Raw genomic sequence first — 22,238 nt, forward strand, 5'->3', positions numbered from 1 at the left:
GACCCTCCCCGCAGGTTTTCTTGTAGTACTACTGTACGCGTCTGGGGGATCTGGTCAGTTGGTTGTCTCTAGTGGGTCAAAGCCACCAGTGTCTACTTGCATCTTATACACAATCTTTTAAAAGGTTTAAGACTGGTTTCTTTAAGGTAGTCATCCGGTCCGCTGGGGCTGGATATTTTTACTTTGAAAATGGCGAGTGGCGAGCCCAAACTCCCGTTCTATTGGACCAAACATCCCACCCCATATCGAGTCTGGCCGAGAGCATCCCTTACCCAAGAGGATCTGTATGTGCTGTCTTATTTGGACCAATTGCCCAAGAAACTCTCCTCCAAGAAAATTATTGGTGTGTTTAGTTCCTGTCGTCTGCGCGATGACCTTTTCGGTATGTATGTTCGTCTGACTCCCCATAGATATGCGTCTGGTATATTTGGACTAACGCTTATTTCTTGTTTGCATATATCATGGTTGTTGTTGGTCCCTCTGGTAAAGAAGTGTTTCTGGAACTGAGGAGAAAAAAGTTAGAGGAGGAGAGGAGGAAAGGGGGTGAGAGTGCTAGCCATGTTCCTGCAGAGATGACTTCCCAGAAGGGCGACCTGATGCCTCCTGCGGAGAAGAAGAAAAGCAAGCGTAGGGATTGTACCGCAAGGTCGAGTACTCCCCGGTCATCCTCCCCCAAGAAGTCTTGAGGTGCTTCCTCTATTAATAGTGCGACTGACTCTTTGTCTGCGATGTTTGATGCGCAACTCAAAATCAACCAAGGCATAGAAGTTTCCTTATCGTCGGAGGAGGCTGAGATTGTTTCAGCCATGCGTCCTGAGACTGTGCTGTATGCGCTGAATGAATTTCATGCCAGGGCAATGGTGATGGGTCGCCATCTGAACACAGTGCTAAGCCAACTGGAAGAGACAAGCAAACTATCTGTTGAGATAGAGAGTTTACAGAGGGAATTGGCTGAGGCCAATAACAGGAGGCAAGAGATTTCGCTTCAGTTGGGAAGTGTAAAAAATTAGCGATCTCAGCTGCTAGCAAAACGTAATGTCTTAAAAACGCACTGCAGGGATTTTAAGAAAAAAGATGAGGATTCCCAAGCGGCCTTGGAGCGTCTAGAGGAGGAGCTGGCGGCTGAGAAAAGGGATAATGCTGAGAAAGCTGCCCAAATTTACCAGTTGGAGGGGTACGTGATGTCCCAGCATGAGGAAGGTTTCCACAAGGCCATGTGCCAGGCTGCTCACTATTTTAACTTTGACGTGGGAGATGGGCGTTTTAATATTGATGAGGATGTGTACGAAGGCTCCGTCATGACTGTGGAGGACATCCCTGTTGCTGGGCAACAGAAACCTACTGCTTCCCCCGAGGATTGATATGTTGTTTTGTATTTTCTAGTTTTAGAAACTGTTTGTCGAGCTTTGATTTTCTACCTGTTGGACATGTATTAACACACATTGTATGTTTGGATCTCATGCTTTGAACTTTCTTTTAGATTTTTGTGTTTGCATCTGCTGCTTGTGCCTCTTTGTATGTTGCTAGCCATTTGTATTTGTAGGTGAAGGTAAGATGTACTCGGCCACTTCTAGCCATGATGTGGCAGGCCACCTCTGGCCGGGATGTACTTGGCTGCTCCTGGCCGGGATGTACTCGGCCACTTATGGCCAGGATTGTGTTTTCTTTTAGGTTGTCTGCTCCTTAAGTTTTTGTATGGTTGTGTATTACCTTAGGTTTTTGCTTGTATGGGAGGATCATCTAGGGCGATGAAGCTTCCTTTCCCATTGGTATAGGTGTGGGGGGATCATCTAGTTCGATGAAGCTTCATTTCCCATGAGAGAGTGCGAAATTTTAACTGTTTGTTGTGCTTGATCGGGATATATGCGTGTGTTGACAATAGATAAGATAATTATAGGATAATAATGAAATAATCATGCTTTATTTATGACTATGATGCCTCGTTAAAACCTTCTTGACCAAAAACCCTCCTTAGGGAAAAAAGATCAAGGTAGAAAAGAGTACATCATTTATTGCGCAATTGAAATCACAAAAGAGTTTGAAAAATAAACGTTTGACAAACTAATTGTAATAAAACTTATGATGTGAGGCGTTCCAGGTGGCCGGGACAGGGCACCAGATAAGTGCTCCAACCTGTATGTGCCGTTTCTCACAGCTTCGTTGATTCGGAATGACCCTTCCCAATTGGGCAAGAACTTCCCTTCATGCTTCTGGGCGGCACTTGCCATACGCCATACTAGATCTCCCTAGTGAAAAGATCGGGGTTTGACTTTAGTATTATAGCGGCGTTGGGCCCTTAGTTTGGATGCCTCTTCCCGAATGCGCACTTGATCTTGGAGCTCTTGAACCAGGTATAGGCTTGTTAGCATACTTTCTTCATTAAGATGCGTGTTGAACAGATGGCGCCGCAAAGAGGGCTCTCCAATCTCGACTGGGATCATTGTGTCTACTCCATATGCTAAGCAGTAGGGTGTCTCTTGTGTTGTTGACTGCGGGGTGCAACGATATGCCCATAAGACTTCTAATAATTCGTCAGCCCACCTTCCTTTGGCATCTCCCAACCTCTTCTTAAGTTCTTGTAGTATGACCTTGTTTGCTGCTTCGGCTTGCCCATTTGTTTGTGGGTGCTCGACCGAGCTGGTTATATGTTGTATATGGTGTCCCTATAGAACTCGGCTAGCCCCTTGTCGATGAACTGTCTACCATTATCTGTTATGACGATGCTTGGTATGCCGAACCTGCACACTATATTCTTCCAGACAATTTCTGTACCTGCTGGGCCATGATCAAGGCTAGTGGCTCCGCCTCAATCCACTTAGTGAACTTTACCTGACCTTTCCCTGGGCTGAAGGGCCCTACGATATCCATGCCCCACTTGGCGAAAGGCCAAGGGGAGGTAATACCGTGTAACTCCTCTGACTTAAGATGTATCATGTTATCGTGCTATTGGCACTGGGTGCACTTCCTTACGTACTTCTCGCAGTCTTCTTTGATAGTCGGCCAATAGTATCCTGCTCGTAATACCCGAGCTGCCATGGTTCGGGGTCCTGAATGTAAGCCACAAATCCCCGTGTGTAACTCTTCCATAATATACTGGGCTTCGCGGTTTGTGACGCATTTTAATAGAGGGTTGGAGAAGCCTCGTTTGTACAATTCTTCACCAACCAAAGTGAATCGAGAAGCTTTCCTACGCATGATAGGGTCATCAATTCCGTCCGTGTTACCGTGTTGAATGAACTGTATAATAGGAGCCATCCACTCTTCCTCATCTGGTGCGATTGTCTCAATAGTATTGCATTCTGCCAGAGTTACAGTAGGACGGTCGGGTGTGGCATGGATCATTGTATGATGTTGTCCCTTTACTTTGGTAGTCGCCAACTTCGAGAGCAGGTCGGCTCTGAAATTTTGGGCTCTATCAACATGCTTTACGCTTGATGTTCTGAATCTGTTCAACATGCCCTGCACAACGTGATAATATTGTAATAGGAGGGGGTCCTTTACCTGGAAAGTGTCGTCCAAGTGCCCTACGATCAGCTGAAAATCACATTACAAGTGTCCTGATAACATGGGTGTACCGATGCTCATCGAAATGGAATTCTTTTGTGCTTTCGATTGGTTCCACCCTCTCCTCACTGCTGACCCGAGGATCCAGGTCTACTTCCGCTTCCCTTGGGACCTTCTCAACATTATTCACTATTCGTCTGGGAGGAGACTTGGGTCTTTCTCTCAAATTGTCCGCATAGCATCTACGAGCAGTCGGTTGGTCTACGTGCACCCTGATTATGTCCCTGAGGCTGACGAAAACTTCATGGCCAAGTGATATGTTGATACTACTGCACCAAGCGTATTCAACTAGGGTCTCCCTAGCAAAATATTATAAGAGGTGTGAGCATCAACAATAAGGTATCGAATTTTTACCATTCATGTTACCATTCTTACCCCGAACTTGGTGAACAAGTCAACGTAGCCTTTCGTATTCACTCGCTCCCCTGAAAAGCCCACGATCGGCTCTGAGTATTGTTGGATCTCCCCTTCTGGAATTTTCAGCTTTCTGAGAGTGCCCCGGTATAGGATGTCCACCGAACTACCCGGGTCCACCAGGGTTTTCCTGACCGCGAAGTCCTCGATCTCTACTGATATCACCATTGGGTCATCATGTTGGGGGTCGATCGCTTGGAAATCATCATCTCGGAACGTGATGGGTGGCATGTGTCGCCTGGGAGATACTGTCACGGCATTGACGCTCTGAATCGCTCGCACATACTTCTTTCTTGCGGACGTAGTGGCCCCACCTCCTGCGAAGCCTCTTGAAATGTAATTAATTACTCCTCTCAGTGGCCTTTCTCTCGTATCCCGCTCATCATCTTTTTTGGGTTCGGCCCTTCTGTGGGTGCCTTCTCCTTCCCTCTCTCGGTACCCCGATGTCCTTCGTGGTTGCTCCTCGTAGCGTTTTTCTCGTTCTCCCCTTGAAGAGAATCCCCCGCCTTCCTGTTTTACGAATCTTCTTAAGTCTCCCGCTTGTATCAGTTCCTCGATTTTATCTTTCAAGGTAAAACATTCTTCTGTTGTATGCCCATAATTTCGGTGATACCAACAATGCTTGGTGGTATCGACGTTTGGGGGAGTCGGGGCCCTTCGAGGGGCTGTTATTAGATCGGTGTTCAGTGCTTCTTCCAGAATTCTGGCTTTGTTGGACACGAGGGGCGTGTACCTGCTGTATTTCAGCTGCCTAGAGTCTTTGAACCTATGGCCGGATCGGGGTGCCAATGTTCGCTCTCTATTATGGTGCCTCTTCTCCTGTGCGTCCGGTCGAGTTGTATTGCAGAATTCTTTCAGTTCCTCCATCTGCATGAATTTGGTGGCCTTGGTCCGAAGCTCATCCAGATTGTTCACGGGCTTCTTGCATAGACTGTCAACGAAAGGGCCAGGCTTTAGTGCTGTGATGAGGTGGTGCATGGCAACCTCAGGATTTAAATTAGAGATATTCAAGTATATCTTCCCAAATCATTCCATAAACTCCCGCAGAGACTCTCCTTTTTCCTGTCGTATATTTACCAATGTCAGAGAAGTAAGGTGGTGTGGCTTACTAGTGGCAAACTGTATGACGAAACGGGTGGTCAACGTATCGAAACAGTCGATAGAGTTGGGTGGTAATCGTGTGAACCAATTGAGTGCAGGCCCTTTTAGGGATGTTGGGAAAACACGACAGAGGATTGCGTCGTCCGAAGTATACAATCCTGCCTGAATGGTGAAGACGTCCATGTGCTCCTCCGGATCAGTAGTGCCATCGTACTGGCTCATAGTCAACCCCTTCCAACGTGCAGGAAGTTCCGCTTCCATGATCCCGTCCACGAAGGGGTGGCGTCTGGCTGCTCTGGGCCTTGCTTCTGTTTGGTTGGTGGTGGTTTGTGCTCGGGACTCGTCTCGTCCAGTACCGTCCCCTCCCTCTTCACTGCTACGAGATTCCTCCCTTTGGGGGGGATTTTTCTCAATTTGCGCTCGTATCCGCTAGTTCTCCTCTCTTAGGGCGTTCAATTCTTCCTCGTTCTTGCACCTTAATTCTTCCAACTGGCGGTTCATCTCTCGTTGCATCTCTACTGCTACTGAATTTTGATCGACTGCTGCTCTTGTCGACACCATCCTGCTTGAGAATTGTCTGGCCCCACGGTGGGCGCCAATTGTACCTGATCGGTACTATTTCGGTGCGGAACCAGACGATCTCAAGAACCCTCTATGTCGAACCTCCTCCTGTTCCTCCCTGGACTCCTCCTGGATCTCCCTACCATCTGCACTCCGGGGGTGGGGGTACCTGCAGGCACTCCGACGCTCAAGTCAGAGAGTGATTGATATGGGGTGTAATTGGTTAGCGAGAAAAGCGTACCTTTACCTGTTCACTAGGCCTTAATTTATACTAATTTCTTAATGCACCTGTTATTAATATTTGTGGGCCGTTTGTATTCGAGGATCGATTCCTTCCCTTTCCGACTAAGGTTGCACGCATCGGTTCTTTCCTTATTGGCTGAAATTGTTCTTTTGTGTCTTTGATAAAGATCAGCTCTTTCCATTCTAAGGTTTGTCCGTCTTTACTTTTGTCAAAGATCCATTCCTTCCTTTTTGGGGTTTGGCCGTCTGTACTTCTCACATATCAACTCCTTCCTTTTTGGGGTTTGGCCGTCTGTATATCTCAAATATCAACTCCTTTCTTTTTGGGGCTTGGCCGTCTGTACTTCTCAAATATCAATTCCTTCCTTTTTGGGGTTTGATTGCACGCTGCCCCTCTGTACCACATGTTCCGCCTACTACCCCTTGGGCCGGGATGTACTCGGCCAAGAAGGTTGGGAAGTACCCGACCACTACGCTTATTGGGCTGCCAGCGTTGCGCTGGATCCAAGCCCCCGTGGTTGGGCCAGAGTGTGGGGATGCTCCTACCTAGGCCGGGATGATCCCGGCCAGTTTCCCCTTGCTGGGCCGGGATGTACCTGGCCATACACTAACACTTTCAAATATAATTTTCATGTTATTTGATACAATAGTATTTACTGTTTAAGAATTATAATAGTGAAGTAAATGAAAATCATAAACTACAATTTATTTTTAAAATAAATGCAAATCGAGGTAAAATCTAAATTTTCTAAATTTTTCAACAAAAAAAATTGAAATAAAGCTCATGCTTCAATAAATATTTATTAAAGTTTAATAAGTTAAATCCATGAATGAAATATATTCGTTTGCTTCGTCATTCCAGGACTTTGTCCCACGTCTTAAAAATTTCAGAGTACAAAAAAGATTTATAATCTAAAATTAAAAGAATACATAATGATAACTAACAAATATTTTTATATAAATATTAATAGTTTCTCCTTTTTTTATAGACAAAATTAGTTATTTTTTAATTTTTGTTTTAAAAATAATATTACATATTACAATTTTTTTGAATCTGATTAATTAATAATTTCTTATTAATAAAAAATGCAAATAAAATTATTTACAAATACATTTATTTACCAAATTAAAAATTAAAACTTTTTTTTACTTGGCTTGCTAGATATGCTTTTTATACTTTTCAAAAAAATATGTTTCATCTTCCAAAAATTAAAAGATGTTGAGGAGAATAAAAACAACTTTTCAGTTTCTTTCAACACTACTTTCAACATAAAAATTTGTCTCTTCCAACACATCTTTATAATTAATTAGCATTAATTATGAAGAAACCAACAACTTTTTTAGTGTATCAATACAATGTTATATTTAAATTTATTGTATTATAATTTTAAATGGAAAATATTTTAAAAAATCTACATACCTTCTTGAAAAAGTTTTATACGGGGTCCAAAAATCTTCTCACATTTCCATAGAGTAAAAGTCATTTTGAATGACCAAATTCTCTAATAGTATCTAATCTAATATATAATTATATACAATTGCAAAGCTAACAATACTGTTTTGAGTTTTAATGTGCATTGTGCCAAAATATACATATTTGGTGGTCTTCATAATTAATATTTTGAAGTAAATATGATAAAATAACAACTTTAGAAACTTTTACAAAGTTTCTTGGAGAAGGTAGCTAATTTTTATAAAATAAATCTAATTAAAAATTATAATATAATAAATAAATTAAGATTTTGTGTGGAATTTACGGATATTACACGACTGAAATGTTTTGTAGCATCGAGAGTTAATACTTTAAACTATAACATTAAATCTTATTTGATAAGATAATATTTACTATTTCAGAATTTTTATAGTGAAGTAAATGCAAATCATAAACTACATTTGATTTTTATAATAAATACATATTATAAAGGCATAATCCAAGTTTTTAAATTTTTGAACAAACCAAATTAAAATAAAGTTCTGACACCATGAATTTGTCTCATTAATGATAACATAGACTTTTAAAAAGTTCAAAGTAGAAGAAAGATTTATAACTAACAAATATTTTTTATATAAGTATTAATATTTTCTCCTCTTCTACAAAAAAATTATGTATTTTATTAATTTATTTTAAAAATAGTCATTACATATTACATTTTTCTTAAAATCTGATCAATTAATAGTTTCTTATAGGGATGGCAATTAGGGCCTGGCCCACAGGCTCGCAGAAAAAACGTGGGGCAGGCCAAGATATCGAGCCCACAAGCCCGTGTGGGCCCGACCCGCATAGGCCTGCGGCCCGCACGGGCCGGCCTGCAAACCCGCATAAAATTAAAAAAAAAACTTGCACTTGTGTATATTAACTACTTCTTTTATGGACTCTTGCATTAACGTTTCAAATTCTTGTATAACTGGAAAAGACAAGTATTATGTAATTTTTAATGTGCTAAAATTTAAAGAATACATTGTGTATGTCATAGTATGAATATGATGAAAATGTTGAATTATCAATTTATCATCTAATTCTCCAAAGTCTTTACTTAATTTTGTGAACTTCTTAAAGTTTCCCAATTTTTAAACATTGAAAGTTTTATCATAAAAATTAAAAATTAAAAAATAAATAAATAAATAAAAATAAAAAAAAGTGGGCCGGCCCGCGGACCAGCGGGCCAAAGAGTATGCGGGGCGGGCCAGTATTTTCAGCCCGCATAAAGTATGTGGGGCGGGGCGGGCCAGCCCGCGTTGTGCGGGCCTAAACGGGCCGGGTTGGCCCGCATTGCCACCCCTAGTTTCTTAATAATTAATAACAATATTAATAAATGCAAATAAAATTACTTACCTTAAATATATTTAATTACCAAATTAAAAATTAAGACTTTGTTTTTTTTACATAGCTTACTGAAAAATATATTTATATTTTTCAAAATCTACTTTTCATCTTCCAAAAATATAAAGATGTTAAGAAGAATTAAAACAATTTTCCAGTTTTTTCCAACACTACTTCCAATGTATATTTTTTTAACCTCTCAAAGAACTTTTCAGTTTCAACCTACTTCCAAGATATATTTTTACGGCTTCTTACATATGAATGTCTTTGTCATTAAATAACATTAAATATTAGAAACCAACAACTTTTTGTGTTTCTCATTGCAATGTTATATATGAATTTATTGTATTAAAATTTTAAATGAAAAATATTTTAAAAATCTACCTACCTTTTTAAGAGAGAGTTTTATACAGTTTTCAAAAATCTTAAATTTCAACTAGCTTATTGAATAAACTTTATAAATCAACACTTACGTCTTTCAATATAAATGTCAAAAATATAAAGAATAAATGGAAAACTTTTCGTCTTCCAAGAATTTTTCATTTTGAATTATGACTATTTATTATGAACAACAACAATCATGATTTGTGGGACTCAATAAATCATGAAGTATCAATCAAACACATAATCATAGTTTAAGACATTCACGAAAAATATTATTTATCAATTTTAAGTATATAAAAAATATAAAATTTTATATCATCATGTTGTTTTTTGAGATGTTATATGCTTTTTTATTTATCGCTAATGATTAATACAAAATGCAAAATCTTTTTCTATTAATGTGCTTGAAAACCGATTGATCGAATATTACTTATTATGGTTGTATTCTTAACTTTATATTAATTATGGTTTTAAAATATTGCATTGGAAACCAAAATCTTCTTCTATTAATGTGTTTGAAAACTGATTGATCTAATAGTACTGATTATGGTTGTATTCTTAACTTTATATCAATTTATGGTTAAATTTAAATATTAATTTAAGAATAAATTTATATTTATGTAGGATTAATTTAATATTATCATTTTATATTTTAATATAATATTACATTACATTGAATTTACTTTGGAAACTATTTTTTTTCATTTAATGTCCTTCGAAACTGAACTTTTCTTATAGTTGATTTTTTTAAACATCAAGCAGTACATAATATTAGGTAATATATTCCTTCCGTGTGTTTTTAAAATAAATTTCAAAATTAATTCATTGAAAATAATATCGTTTTTAAGTTGTGAAAAATTAATCATAATACATATAATAATATTAATAAACTTTCGATTCAAATTTGAAATCGTAACAGACAGTAAAAGAAAAAGAATGTGATAACAAAAATTAAATTTAACATTTAAAATGAAAATATATACAAAAAGTTAATTTTTGTAATAAATACTTTAATATTTCTGATAAAAATATATAAATTCAAATATTCTGATGACCCATAATGATATAATAATATATTATAAAATATAATAATATGTAATAATGTAAATATAAAATATAATAATGTTAATATAATTAAAATATAAGGTAAAAAATAAAAATTATAAATTTTTTAAACTTTTAAAGATATGGAAATAATTAACTATTTCAATTTCAATATTATTGCAAGATTAAAATTTATATATTGTGAAAATTAGAATTCGAAATATATACATTAACATTTTCTCTAAAAGCAATTACTAAACTGAAACTTTAGAATGAAAGTGGTACTATTTGACTAATTAAACCAAAAATTTACCAATAAAATTTAAATTTTAACATTCAAAAAAAAATTGTAAAATAGTGTAGTTTTTTCAATAGATTCTTATAATGTCTCTAAACAACATTCAAATATTTTTAACTTATAAGAAAGGTTCGTATTTTATATATTATAAAAATCTGAAAAATGATAAATTAAAAAAATTTAATGGAAATACATTAATATTTACAATTAAAAACAATAAAAGTTAAAAATATGATATAGAAAATAAACAAGTAATATAATATTTAAGAACAAAAGCTCTATGGTTCTTAATAATATAATAATATATTAACATATTAGTCCTAATATAATAATAATAATAATAATAATAATAATAATAATAATAATAATAATTAAAATATGGTGTAAAATAATAAATAAATAATTGTAAAATTTAAATATGAATTTTTAAATCTTTTTAAATAATTTTCACATATTAACTTTCAAATATTTTTAACTTATAAGAAAGATTCGTATTTTATATATTATAAAAATCTGAAAAATGATAAATTAAAAAATTTTAATGGAAATACATTAATATTTACAATTAAAAACAATAAAAGTTAAAAATATGATATAGAAAATAAACAAGTAATATAATATTTAAGAACAAAAGTTCTATGGTTCTTAATAATATAATAATATATTAACATATTAGTCCTAATATCATAATAATAATAAAAATAATTAAAATATGGTGTAAAATAATAAATAAATAATTGTAAAATTTAAATATGAATTTTTAAATCTTTTTAAATAATTTTCACATATTTTTGACATTTTACACAAACTTAAACAATAATTTAAAAAATAATTTTTATAACATAGACATTGGTATATCATTACAAGTTAAAATTATACATTCTTAAAATTTTTAAAGATATAAAAATTACTAATGATCTCAATTTCAATTTTTTTCTAAATTAGGAAATATATTGTCAAATTTGAAATTCAAAATATATAGTAATAAAGTTTGAATTTAAATTATAAATTTTAAAAGCTATAAAGTATGGGAGCAAAGTTAAAATTTGAAATTCAAAATCCAAAAAAATTGTGAGAAAAGGACTCCAATAGAAGAGTCTATCAAACGTCTAACCTTTGTATTTTTGCATAGTGTATTATTTATATTTGTCTACATAGTCTACACTTTGTAAGTTTTGATTGTTTACTATTTATATTTTGTTTGCAGTCTAACATTTGTATCTTTAAAGAATCTATTATTTATATTTAGGTGTAATTAGTCAGATAATACTCACTTTTGTTTGGTTATGTCAGTTTCATATCCACTTTTAAAAAGGTGTCAATTGGGTCCTAATTTTGGAAAAGATGTGTTTATCAGCCCCCTTCGAGAAAAAAATTATTAACGCCATTAATGATATCGATATTTAAAATGACTTACAAGAGTGAAAGGAACCTAATTGAAACATTTTTTTTCAAAAGTTGGGATTCGATCGACACATCTTTAAAAGTGAGTACCAAACTAACACATCTGAAGAGAGTGAGTACTATCTGACTAATTAAACATTACATTTATATGCACAATCTATCATTTGTAGCTTTATATCGTTTACTCTTCACATTTTTTGTATCGTCTAATGTTTGTATCTTTATTAAGTCTATTCAACAATTTTTATATATCGTCTATCATTCTTATTATTAGAGAAACAACTATTATATTTTTCTACATTTTTTACTCAATATTTCATTCAAAATTAAATTTGATTTCTTAATTTTAATTAACTAAATCTTAATATATTATTTAAAATAGTTATATATAATCCATTTTATTAAAAATATATATAAATAACTTAAATACATTTTTATTATAAAATCAATTAAAATATTATCATTGAATTTTATAAAATCAAATTTATATTAAATTTAATTAAACTTTTATAATTTTAAATTAATTTAATAAATATACTATAATTTTTCATTTTAAAATTCGATATCCCGTGCGTTGCACGGGTAGAAATACTAGTATAAAAACAATTGAAATTATGGAAAGCATAAAATCATTTAACAAACACTTATCTAACCTAAAAAGTTACGTGCCTTCTAAAAAAATACATGTAACTTCCAAACATTTTACATAATTATTCCTAGAAGCAAAAGAACTTTACTCGATACTTTTAAAATTTAAATAGTGAAACTAGACACTTTATCCACCGCTCTAGCTATAGAAAGAAGTTTTATATGTATGAATGAAGTCATTTTCTATCTAGGAGTGCTTTGTAACACTAAAATCTCCATATTTTATTTTCGAGAAACGTAATTGTAATTCAATATTAATTTAAAAAAATTATTTCAACTAATTAATTTAAAAACAACAATAACTTATTCAAATTGATGTGTTGAAAATTAATATTATTTTTTAAATAGAAAATGGTATTTAAAGTTCTATTAAATTAGACTTTCAACTTCTTTTTAAAGTGATTTTTAAATTTTACATAAAGTGATTTTTAAAATTTTTTTAGGCTAAATATTTGAAATTACTTGTCATATCTTAAATCAAAAACTTGAACTCCAAGTTTTATTATATTAAACTTCCATCTTTTGAATTATAAAATAGATAGTTCATTCAAATTTTAAGTAAAGTGATTTTTAGTTTTTTTTTATGTTAAATATTTGTTGTCTATTATTATAGTCAGTCATTCCGAAGAAAAACAACCTATCATCTAATACTTTAACTAAAATAATATACTAATAATCGATTATTTTAAATAAATATAAACTTAAAAATACCCATTCAATCATATTAAATTTAAGAAGAAAATGTTGTTAAATCTATCAACCTTTATTTTCCAAAATAATTTACATGATGTATAAAACTAAACTTTTTGGTGATTAAATAAATGTTATGCATTGTATTTTTATTTGAATTTATGGTTAAAATATGTTATTAAATATTATTCTTTTTGTAAATATCCGCAGGTACCCGTGGATATTCGCGGATATTAAAAAAATATGCAGGTACTCGCATAATGGATATCCACACGGATATGAGTACGGGTACGAGACAAATATTTTTTCAGCGGATAGGGTACATGGGAACTACTACCCGTACCCTATCCGCCCCGTTGACATCCCTCATCTTAGTATCTCGAGTTTTAACAAGAACATTATTTATAGAAAGGCCTTAATAGTAAATTAGTATCTATTTTTGATGAATTTGTTCAATTTAGTACTATTTTTTTCTTATTTAATCAAGTTTCAATTTTTGTCAAGTTTTGTCAATTTAGTTCTATTTTGCAGCGTCGTTTAAATAGTTAACATCATAGGAGGGTGGAACACTTCGTTTGAGGTGGCCTCTGACGTATTATGTTTTATCACTGACATGTGTCTTCCTTCTCATTTTCATAAAACACGCTTCATGTTCTCCAGTGGTCCAACTTCACACTCAATTTTCTTCCTTCAAACAAAAAAAACCATCTTTACATATTCATCTTTTCTCAACACTAAACCACCCATCATCAACACAAAACACACATAAACTTTCTCTACATTATCTTCCTTTCCATAAAATCAACACACTACTCTCAACCGCAATCAACTTCATCTTCTTCCTTAATCAATTTCCAATTCAGAATGAATCGACCAACACATAATCACACACAAACAACTTCTTTTTCTCCTTTAAAAAAACCCGCTTTACTCCTATCTCAAAACAAGTAGATTAAACTCCCTTTTTCTATCTCTCCTCATCCCCATAGCCTAACCAAAGAGCATGTAACTACACATTCCCTCATCTCATTCACCTTATATCCAATCAAACACAGCATCATTAGAAATCAAAGAGCAAAGCTATAACAAGAATAACATTCCAATGAAGCACCGACTGTGGCAATTGATTGTCGTCGATGGCTACTCTAGTAATAAAAGGAGGTGATGGAGGTTGTGGGTTTAGGAAGCAATTGTGTCTGCCTGTAAAGGGGGAGAATATGGTGGCATTGACATTCGTTGGCAACGTCTCTAACGGTGATGGCGGGGCAAATAAAAGATTTGAGCGACAAGGTGATTATTTTAATCGATTATTTGAAATAAATATAAACTTAAAAATACTAATTCAATCATATTAAATTTAAGAAGAAAATGTTGTTAAATCTATCAACCTTTATATTCCAAAATAATTTACATGATGTATAAAAGTAAACTTTTTGGTGATTAAATAAATTGTTACATTTGTTTTATATTAGTTTTAAATTTTTTGGATAAGATTTTTCTCAAAATTTTGTTTCCAGTTTTATATTCTCGCTGCAACTAACCTTTCTTCTGGTTGCTTTTTCAGCCTCGGAGAAGAAATTTTCTGGAAGGGGTCTTCTGCTTTTAATCCAATAAGCTTGCAACAAAGCATTCCCAATTCATCCAATGTATGAATGATGAAACTGACCACTCTCCACATCTTCGCTGAACCCAATTCAAATATTGAAAAGGTGAAGGTTCACACTAGTGCAGAATGTCCATTTTACCTCGCCTTATATGCTTCGGTTGGCCAGGAACTGAAGCATATAATGGCGCGGTGGCATTTTTGCAATTAGAGCCAAGTTTTAGGCCTCGGTTCTCCAAATACCCGAAGCCAAAGAGGGTATAGGCCCCGGTTCGCTCAAAACTGGTGCCAAAGAGGGGTATAGGCCTCGGTCCAGTAGGACCCGAAGCCAAAAAGTGGCTGGGTATAGGCCTCGGTCCAAGAAGACCCGATGCCAAAAGGGGGTCAATGGCTTCGGTTCCTCTAACAACCGAAGCCATAGGGTTTATTTAGGGTTCGAAATTCGCGAACCCTTCTTCCTCCCCGCGTCATAGCCTCTGTTAAAGTCCCCGCGCCAGCAGCGCCTCTGTTCGAAATTCCGCCCCTTCGTCCTCCTCACCAAGTCAGGCGCCACCGAGGAGCTCCTCCACCTGGTGCCTTGCGCGAGCGATGTTGCGGACACGGGGTCGACGACGACACAGCTCCTCCACCTGGTGCCTTGCGCAACCCACAGCGTCCGCGCCAAACCCTCGTCAGTCTAGGTTAGGTCGGTTGCATCGGAGGCGGCGGCGTTCAGATCCAACGTTATTTCGGACATGCTGGTGGTTCTCTTCATTGGAGGACGAGGTCTCTTACCCAGCAACATCTTGGGTAATTTCGTTGTGGTCTCTCTCTCTTTCTCTCTCTAAAGTTTTTGTTTGGTGTGAGCAGTGAAGAAGAAGAAGAAGAAGAGAGAAAAGTGAGTGAAGGAGGGTGAAGGTGAAAACAGTGGTGCGTTTGGGGTACACGTTGAAGGAGAGTGAAGCAACACCGTTGATTTTTACGTTGATGGTGCTCATTATTCATCAATCTTCGTTAACCAGAAACGAAATCTCACGTCAACACTCTCTTTGTTTAAGCATTTAATTTTTTGTGTTTGCTTTGAATTCATAGATGTGTATTTTTGTTTTTTCTGAGTTTGTTCTGGTGTGCGAGAAGACCTCAGTGTCGAAATTGAATGAGAATAATGGCAGACGAACTCCTTCAGAACTTCCAATTTGCAGAGAATCAGATTTGATTATGGACCAGCTTGTGGAACTGACGAGTAAAGGAATATGCCTCGGTTCTTATCAAGACCGAGGCAAAAAACTGGGTCTATGGCCTCGGGTGATAACCGAGGCCAAAAGATGTACCTTTTGGCCTCGCCCCAATATGCCTCGGTTCCAGACCCGAGGCAAAATGTCGAAAATAACCGGGGCAGAAAGCCCTTTCTGCACTGGTGTCAATATCAAATCATTGATGATATCGGAGAAACAACCACTAAAGAATCTGCCGTGTCCTAAAAACAAATTCTTTGAAAACCAAATTTCTGTTCTGCAGAGAGGACCCTGTGAGATGAGATATATTAGAAGGGAGTTTCAACACTTTTTCTTTCTTCACTATGTCTCATCGATTACATGCAATGAGAAGGACATGAACCTACGTAGTCCTTAATAACTTCAAACAAGGACACACATAAAGAAGTAAGAATTACCAAAAAATATGAATTAGTTTGATGGTTGTGCATGTACTTGGTAATTAGGAGGCCATGGATTCAAACCTTGGTTAGAGTAAAAAGGTGGGACAAATTAGGAGTAAAGAGGAATGTTAAGGTAAAAGAGGAATGTTAAGGGAAATCATTGTAACAGAAATTCTAGCTTAGGAGAAGCTGAACTTGTTTCTTTACTCTTTTGCAGTTTGATGCTTGATTCTTGTTGTTTGCTCTCAGATATCAAAATGTTGAATGTCTTTATTTTCTTTCCGTTGGTTTTTTTGTGACTTTCGAGTGTGTGAACCTGTGCATGATTTTTTATTCGTTGGCTTGGTATAGCAAATTGTTGGGTTGATTTGGTGCAGTAGGGGATACAACTGTGAAGGTTTGGAGTGGGTCTTTCTACGTCAATCGATGGGCAGCGTTAGAGTGTGTATGTCTGACGCAGTTTTGATTAAAACCCTATTTATCAGAGTTTCATGGGGGTGGGATGGAAACACTTGGTGGGCAACATTTGTACCTTTTGGGTTAAAACCTAATAACCTTGGTTAGGAGCGTGATTCAGTGTCGGCCTTTGGTTGGTTATTCACACTCATTGCACATAAAAATTGTTATCAAAATTTAAGCGAGGAAGAGTGCAGTCATTGGGTATGTATTGTTGGTATTGCAGGGGTGCGTTTATTACAAATCAAATACATAACCAAATGTTTTCGAAAATGGGTTACGTTTTGGTTAGTTTCCAGTGCATTCCTTTTGCTTCAAACTTAGTTTAATTCCATGGTATATTATTTGATCAAGGGGGCCCACTGTTGAAAAAAAAAAGGGAAACACATTTATGGGTGTGGGGCCGTTTTATCTCTTCCATTGGTTTAATTCACTTTTAGATTCATTTCTTTTATAATTGTGTGGTTGCACGTGAGTGAATGGATTTTAGCCTAGAATTTATGACATCTTTGTATCTAATGGGACCACGAAAGTGAGAAAGGGTTTAGTTAATTTTGGATTGTTCCTTGTTCATTTTAAGGGAGGGATATAATATATTATATATCCACATCTTAAGCTATATTAAGTGTGGGTTATTTGATACGTGTATATATCTGTATATATAATATAATGATAGTATAATATTATGTAAAAGATTCAATTCAAGTTTCAAGATTGGATGGCAGTGGGGTATCTTATATATTAACCATCCATGAAAACCTAAGAAATAGAAGGTAAAATTATTTAAATCTAATTTCATTCTCAATTTTATATCAAGATAATATAATATTTTATCTTGTATAGGAATTTGGGAATTTTAATATACATTCTTAGAAAATTTTGGGTTGACATGAGGGTTTGTTTAAAGGGGATTTTGTGGGTACTGTTTGAGATAAGTCTAGGGGTTTGTATGAGAATATGCATTTTGGGTTATGTTTTTTAGAGTTCATATGAATATTAACTCTTGGTTAAATACAAGTGTTGTCATAATCTCAATTGTGAAGGCATATATATATATATATATATATATATATATATATATATATATATATATATATATATATATATATATATATATATATATGAATATAATTGAAGTAGGAGATATGTGGTTGTGTAATTGAGTGTCTTTAAACTGACCAAAGTTGGTGTAATTACGTTGTTTCTTAGATTTTTTGTGCAACAAGGACTGTTAGGCGGTGGTTTTCTAATTTGTTATCGTTCAATTTAGCTGAATTTTTGACAGAGGATTCATAACAGGTGATCATTTAATTTGAACGGTGGAGATTCGAATTGGAGGTCTATAGCTAGAGATATATGATACGCGTAATTGTAAGTAAGATGAAAGAAAATGAAAACTGGGTAAAAATGTAAGATATGACATGAAAAAAACGAAATATGGGTAAAAATAATAGTCTATGATGTACTATTTGATTGTAAAAGGTCAAAATAAAAACGAAAATCGGGTAAAAATAAAGAAATTTGGTGATAAAATGCATTACGTAAAAATACCGAAAGAATTTGGGTAAAATGCATTACATCTAAGATAAAAATTGGTGATAAAATACCGAAAAAAGGAAAGATACCATCAACGTAACAAAATGACCAAAACAGAGATGAAGCAAAAAAAAAAGAAGAAGATGAACGATTTGCTTGTAAAAGGTGAAAAAATTCAGAAAAATTGGTAAAAAAAACGGAAGATGGTCATAAAAATTACATACCAGTTAAGTTGTACAACAAAAAATACTCTTACATGTGTTTGAACTCTTCATTTGAAGCCTGTTAACAAAAGAAAAATAACATCAACGCAAAAAATAGTTAGATCAAAGTAAATATAAGAAAAATCTGACCTATTACCTTGAAAAAGCTGAAACCAAAAAAAAAATCTAGGTAAAAAAATGATATCTCGTAGTGACCAATGTTAGACTAATTTCAGTGATCAGTAAAAAATGACCAAAATAGAGATCAGGAAAAAAAAAAAGAAGATGAACAATTTGCTTTTAAAAGGTGAAAAAAATAAACATTGGTAAAAAAAAGGAATCTGGTCATAAAAATTACATACCAGTTAAGTTGTACAGCGAGAAAGACTCTTGCATGTGTTTGAACTCTTCATTTGAAGCTTGTAATCAAAAGATAAATACCATCAACGCAAAAAATAGTTAGATCAAAGTAAATATAAGAAGAATATGAGTTGTTTGCTTCAGAAAGCTGAAAATAAAAAGGAAATCTGGGTAAAAAAAACCATATGTCTCAGTGATCCATATTAGACTTGTAGAAAAAAGAAAAATACCATCAACGCAAAAAATAGTTAGATCTGAGAAAATATAAGAAGAATATGAGTTGTTTGCTTGAGAAAGGTTAAAATAAAAACGAAATATGGGTAAAAAAACCATATGTCGCAGTGACCTATATTAGACCTGTAGAAAAAAGCAAAAAAAAGTTAGATTTGAGAAAATATAAGAAGAATATGAGTTGTTTGCTTGAGAAAGGTGAAAACACAAACGAAAACAGAGATACAACATCTTCAGATCTGGGTAAAAAAAATGATATCTTCGGATCTTCTCATTTCATTCATCTGAAAAGAATGACGAAAACAGAGATACCACAAAAATAACTACAGATCTGAAGAAGTTAGACAAATCGAAAAAGAGAAGTCTGAATTTAGTATATTTAATATTGGATTTAGTATATTAAAGTTTTAAATTTGTACGATAGTTTTACCTGAAAATATATGTAAGATCTTTATCTCTTATCCAATATGATAGTAATAGTTAGTTCTCGATTTAGTGGAAAGTAGTCAATAACCAATTATATTTTTGGTTTATTTTAAATACTATTTTTTAGTATTTTAGTTTAGATTCAAAAGTTTATAAATACTTATTAATCTTATATAGAATATTTAGTCAATTCTCTCATTCACTTCAATACTCAATTGTATTTTCATAGTCTTCATCAACAACTCGGTGATGAATCCTCAAAAGTTCAAGTTCGATTTTTCAAAAATATTATTCTTTCCATCGTCACTCATTCCTGGTTAGAACAAACGAAACTATCATTATTTATCAATTATATAATTTAATATGTTTCAATTTTGATTTTCATTTATTCTTTAAATACATTTAATTTGTATGATTTCACATAGTGAAAATATAATATATATTTTTTTTATAGGAATGGAATTAGATAAAAAAGTGGATGCAAATTATTGATACGACAGATCCTTTGTACGAAAAAGGAGTTCTTAACTTTATTGAATTTGCATTTAATGGCTTTGAGGAAGGAATTCTATTTCGAGGTGATTATTTGAAATCAATATCATGTCCAACCTGTAAATTTCCTCGATATAAAGATTTGAATAACAAGTTACCCAACAAAGTTATGCGTTATTTCCTTTTAGCTCTAAGGTTACAACAATTATATGAATCACCTGATATTGCAAAAGAAATGAGGTGGCACAAAGATAGGCCTTTTTACGAAGATTGGAAAATGAGACATCCAACTGATTCTATTGCTTGGAAAAAGTTTTGACTTAGAATATCCATCATTTGCAGAAGATTCACGCAATGTTAGACTTGACCTAGCAAGTGATTGTTTCAATCCATTTGGAAACATGAGTACTTCATATAGTGTGTGGCCCATTGTTTTAATTCCTTACAATTTGCCACCTTGGATGTGCATGAAGGATTCTTATTTCATAATCTCAACACTTATTATGGGTCCTAAAGCTCCTGGAAATGACATTGATGTGTATTTACAATCTTTGATTGATGAATTAAAAGAATTGTGAGAAAAAGGTGTAGAGACATATGACGCGTCAATGAAAGAAACGTTTCAATTACATGCATCAATTTTGTGGACTATTAATGATTTTCTCGCATATGGAAATCTATCAGGATGGAGCACTAAAGGAAATTTTGCATGCCCTTGTTGTAATGAGGATACATGGTCCTTAAGTTTACTAAATGGAAAAAAAATTGTTATATGGGAAGTTATCGATTTTTGCCACTTCAACATTCTTGGAGAAATAATACCAAAGCTTTCGATGGTACTAAAGAAAAGCGTCTAGCTCTAAGACAATTATCCGGACATGATATAGTTTAACAATATCAACAATTTGATCAGGTTAGAATTATTATTTTTGTTACTAAATATTGATTCATTTATTTTTATATTTTTATTATTTATTTAAATAATTGTTAAATTTATATATTATTTTCTCTCTCTTCAAGATCGAATTAAAGGAAAAGATATCATTTATTTAAATATTTTTTAAAATTTAAACATTACGGAAATGAGTTCAACATTTTTTATCATTTATTTTTACTCTTATTAATTAATAATAATTATATTCAGGTAACATTTGGTAAGTTTATAAGGAAAAGAAAGCGATGAGGAATACAATTACTTAAGAATTGGAAGAAAAAAAGCATTTTTTTTAGTTGTCTTATTGAAAATGTCTAAAATTATGCCACAATCTAGATGTCATACATATTGAAAAAAATGTTAGTGATAACATAATAGGAACATTGATGGATCTTGAAAATAAGACAAAAGATAATATAAACTATCGATTTGATCTTGCCTATATGGGTATACGTCCAGAGCTTCATGCGACTATGAGTGAAGAAGGAAAATACACATATTCGTCTGCATGTTATACCATATCATCTCAGGAAAAACATACATTTTGTCAATTTCTAGTGAAAGCAAGTAAAATGGGAAATCCTCTTTATTTATTTATATATATATATATATATATATATATATATATATATATTTATTTATTTATAAAAGAGGGTAGATATCTATGCTAACCTCGCCTTCTCTTTGTTAACCTCGCCTTTTAGCTTTTTCATTGATTTTCTTCAGTTTACGCTCTCTTCTATTGTTTTTTCTTTTTTTTCTTCCTCTCTTACAAAGTGTTAACGTTTGCATTTATAAAAAAGAAGGTAATCATTGCTTCTTATTCAAATTGAAATTAATTCTCTTCAGTTTGCTTTTCCTTGAGATTTTCTTTTTCCTTTTCACTCCAAAACAATAAAATGCACATATTTATGTCACTAAGTCATTTAAATGTTACATTGTCTTATAATTTCTTTATCTTTTATTTTTAATTAGTATTAATTTTCATTTTGACATCTCTAATTTTCATATATCAACTATTACTCGTTATTCATTATTACTGTTATATATTTGTTATTCAGTCTAATGCTTATTCATTTAATTCAAAACTTTTATATATAATTAAACGTTTCTATAATAGTTCAATCATTCACTAATACAAAAAGGTCTTCAACGTCACCTCTTTAACGTCTACTCAAAAGAACACCAA

General features: G+C 33.6%; 1 protein-coding gene across 1 annotated transcript; it reads right to left on the bottom strand.

Annotated features, from left to right (window-relative positions):
* Nucleotides 1–3,921: 3,921 nt before the first annotated feature.
* Nucleotides 3,922–4,956, bottom strand: LOC114165479. Its single transcript, XM_028050093.1, has one exon. The coding sequence runs from the start codon at nt 4,954–4,956 to the stop codon at nt 3,922–3,924; it is 1,035 nt and encodes a 344-aa protein (XP_027905894.1).
* Between the last annotated feature and the right edge of the window lie 17,282 nt (nt 4,957–22,238).

This window comes from Vigna unguiculata, chromosome 10 (assembly GCF_004118075.2).
Source record: "Vigna unguiculata cultivar IT97K-499-35 chromosome 10, ASM411807v1, whole genome shotgun sequence".
NCBI lineage: Eukaryota > Viridiplantae > Streptophyta > Magnoliopsida > Fabales > Fabaceae > Vigna > Vigna unguiculata.

Excerpts from the sequence above, each read along its gene's own strand:
- LOC114165479 (XM_028050093.1), bottom strand. The coding sequence starts at position 4,956 with ATGCACCACCTCATCACAGCACTAAAGCCTGGCCCTTTCGTTGACAGT.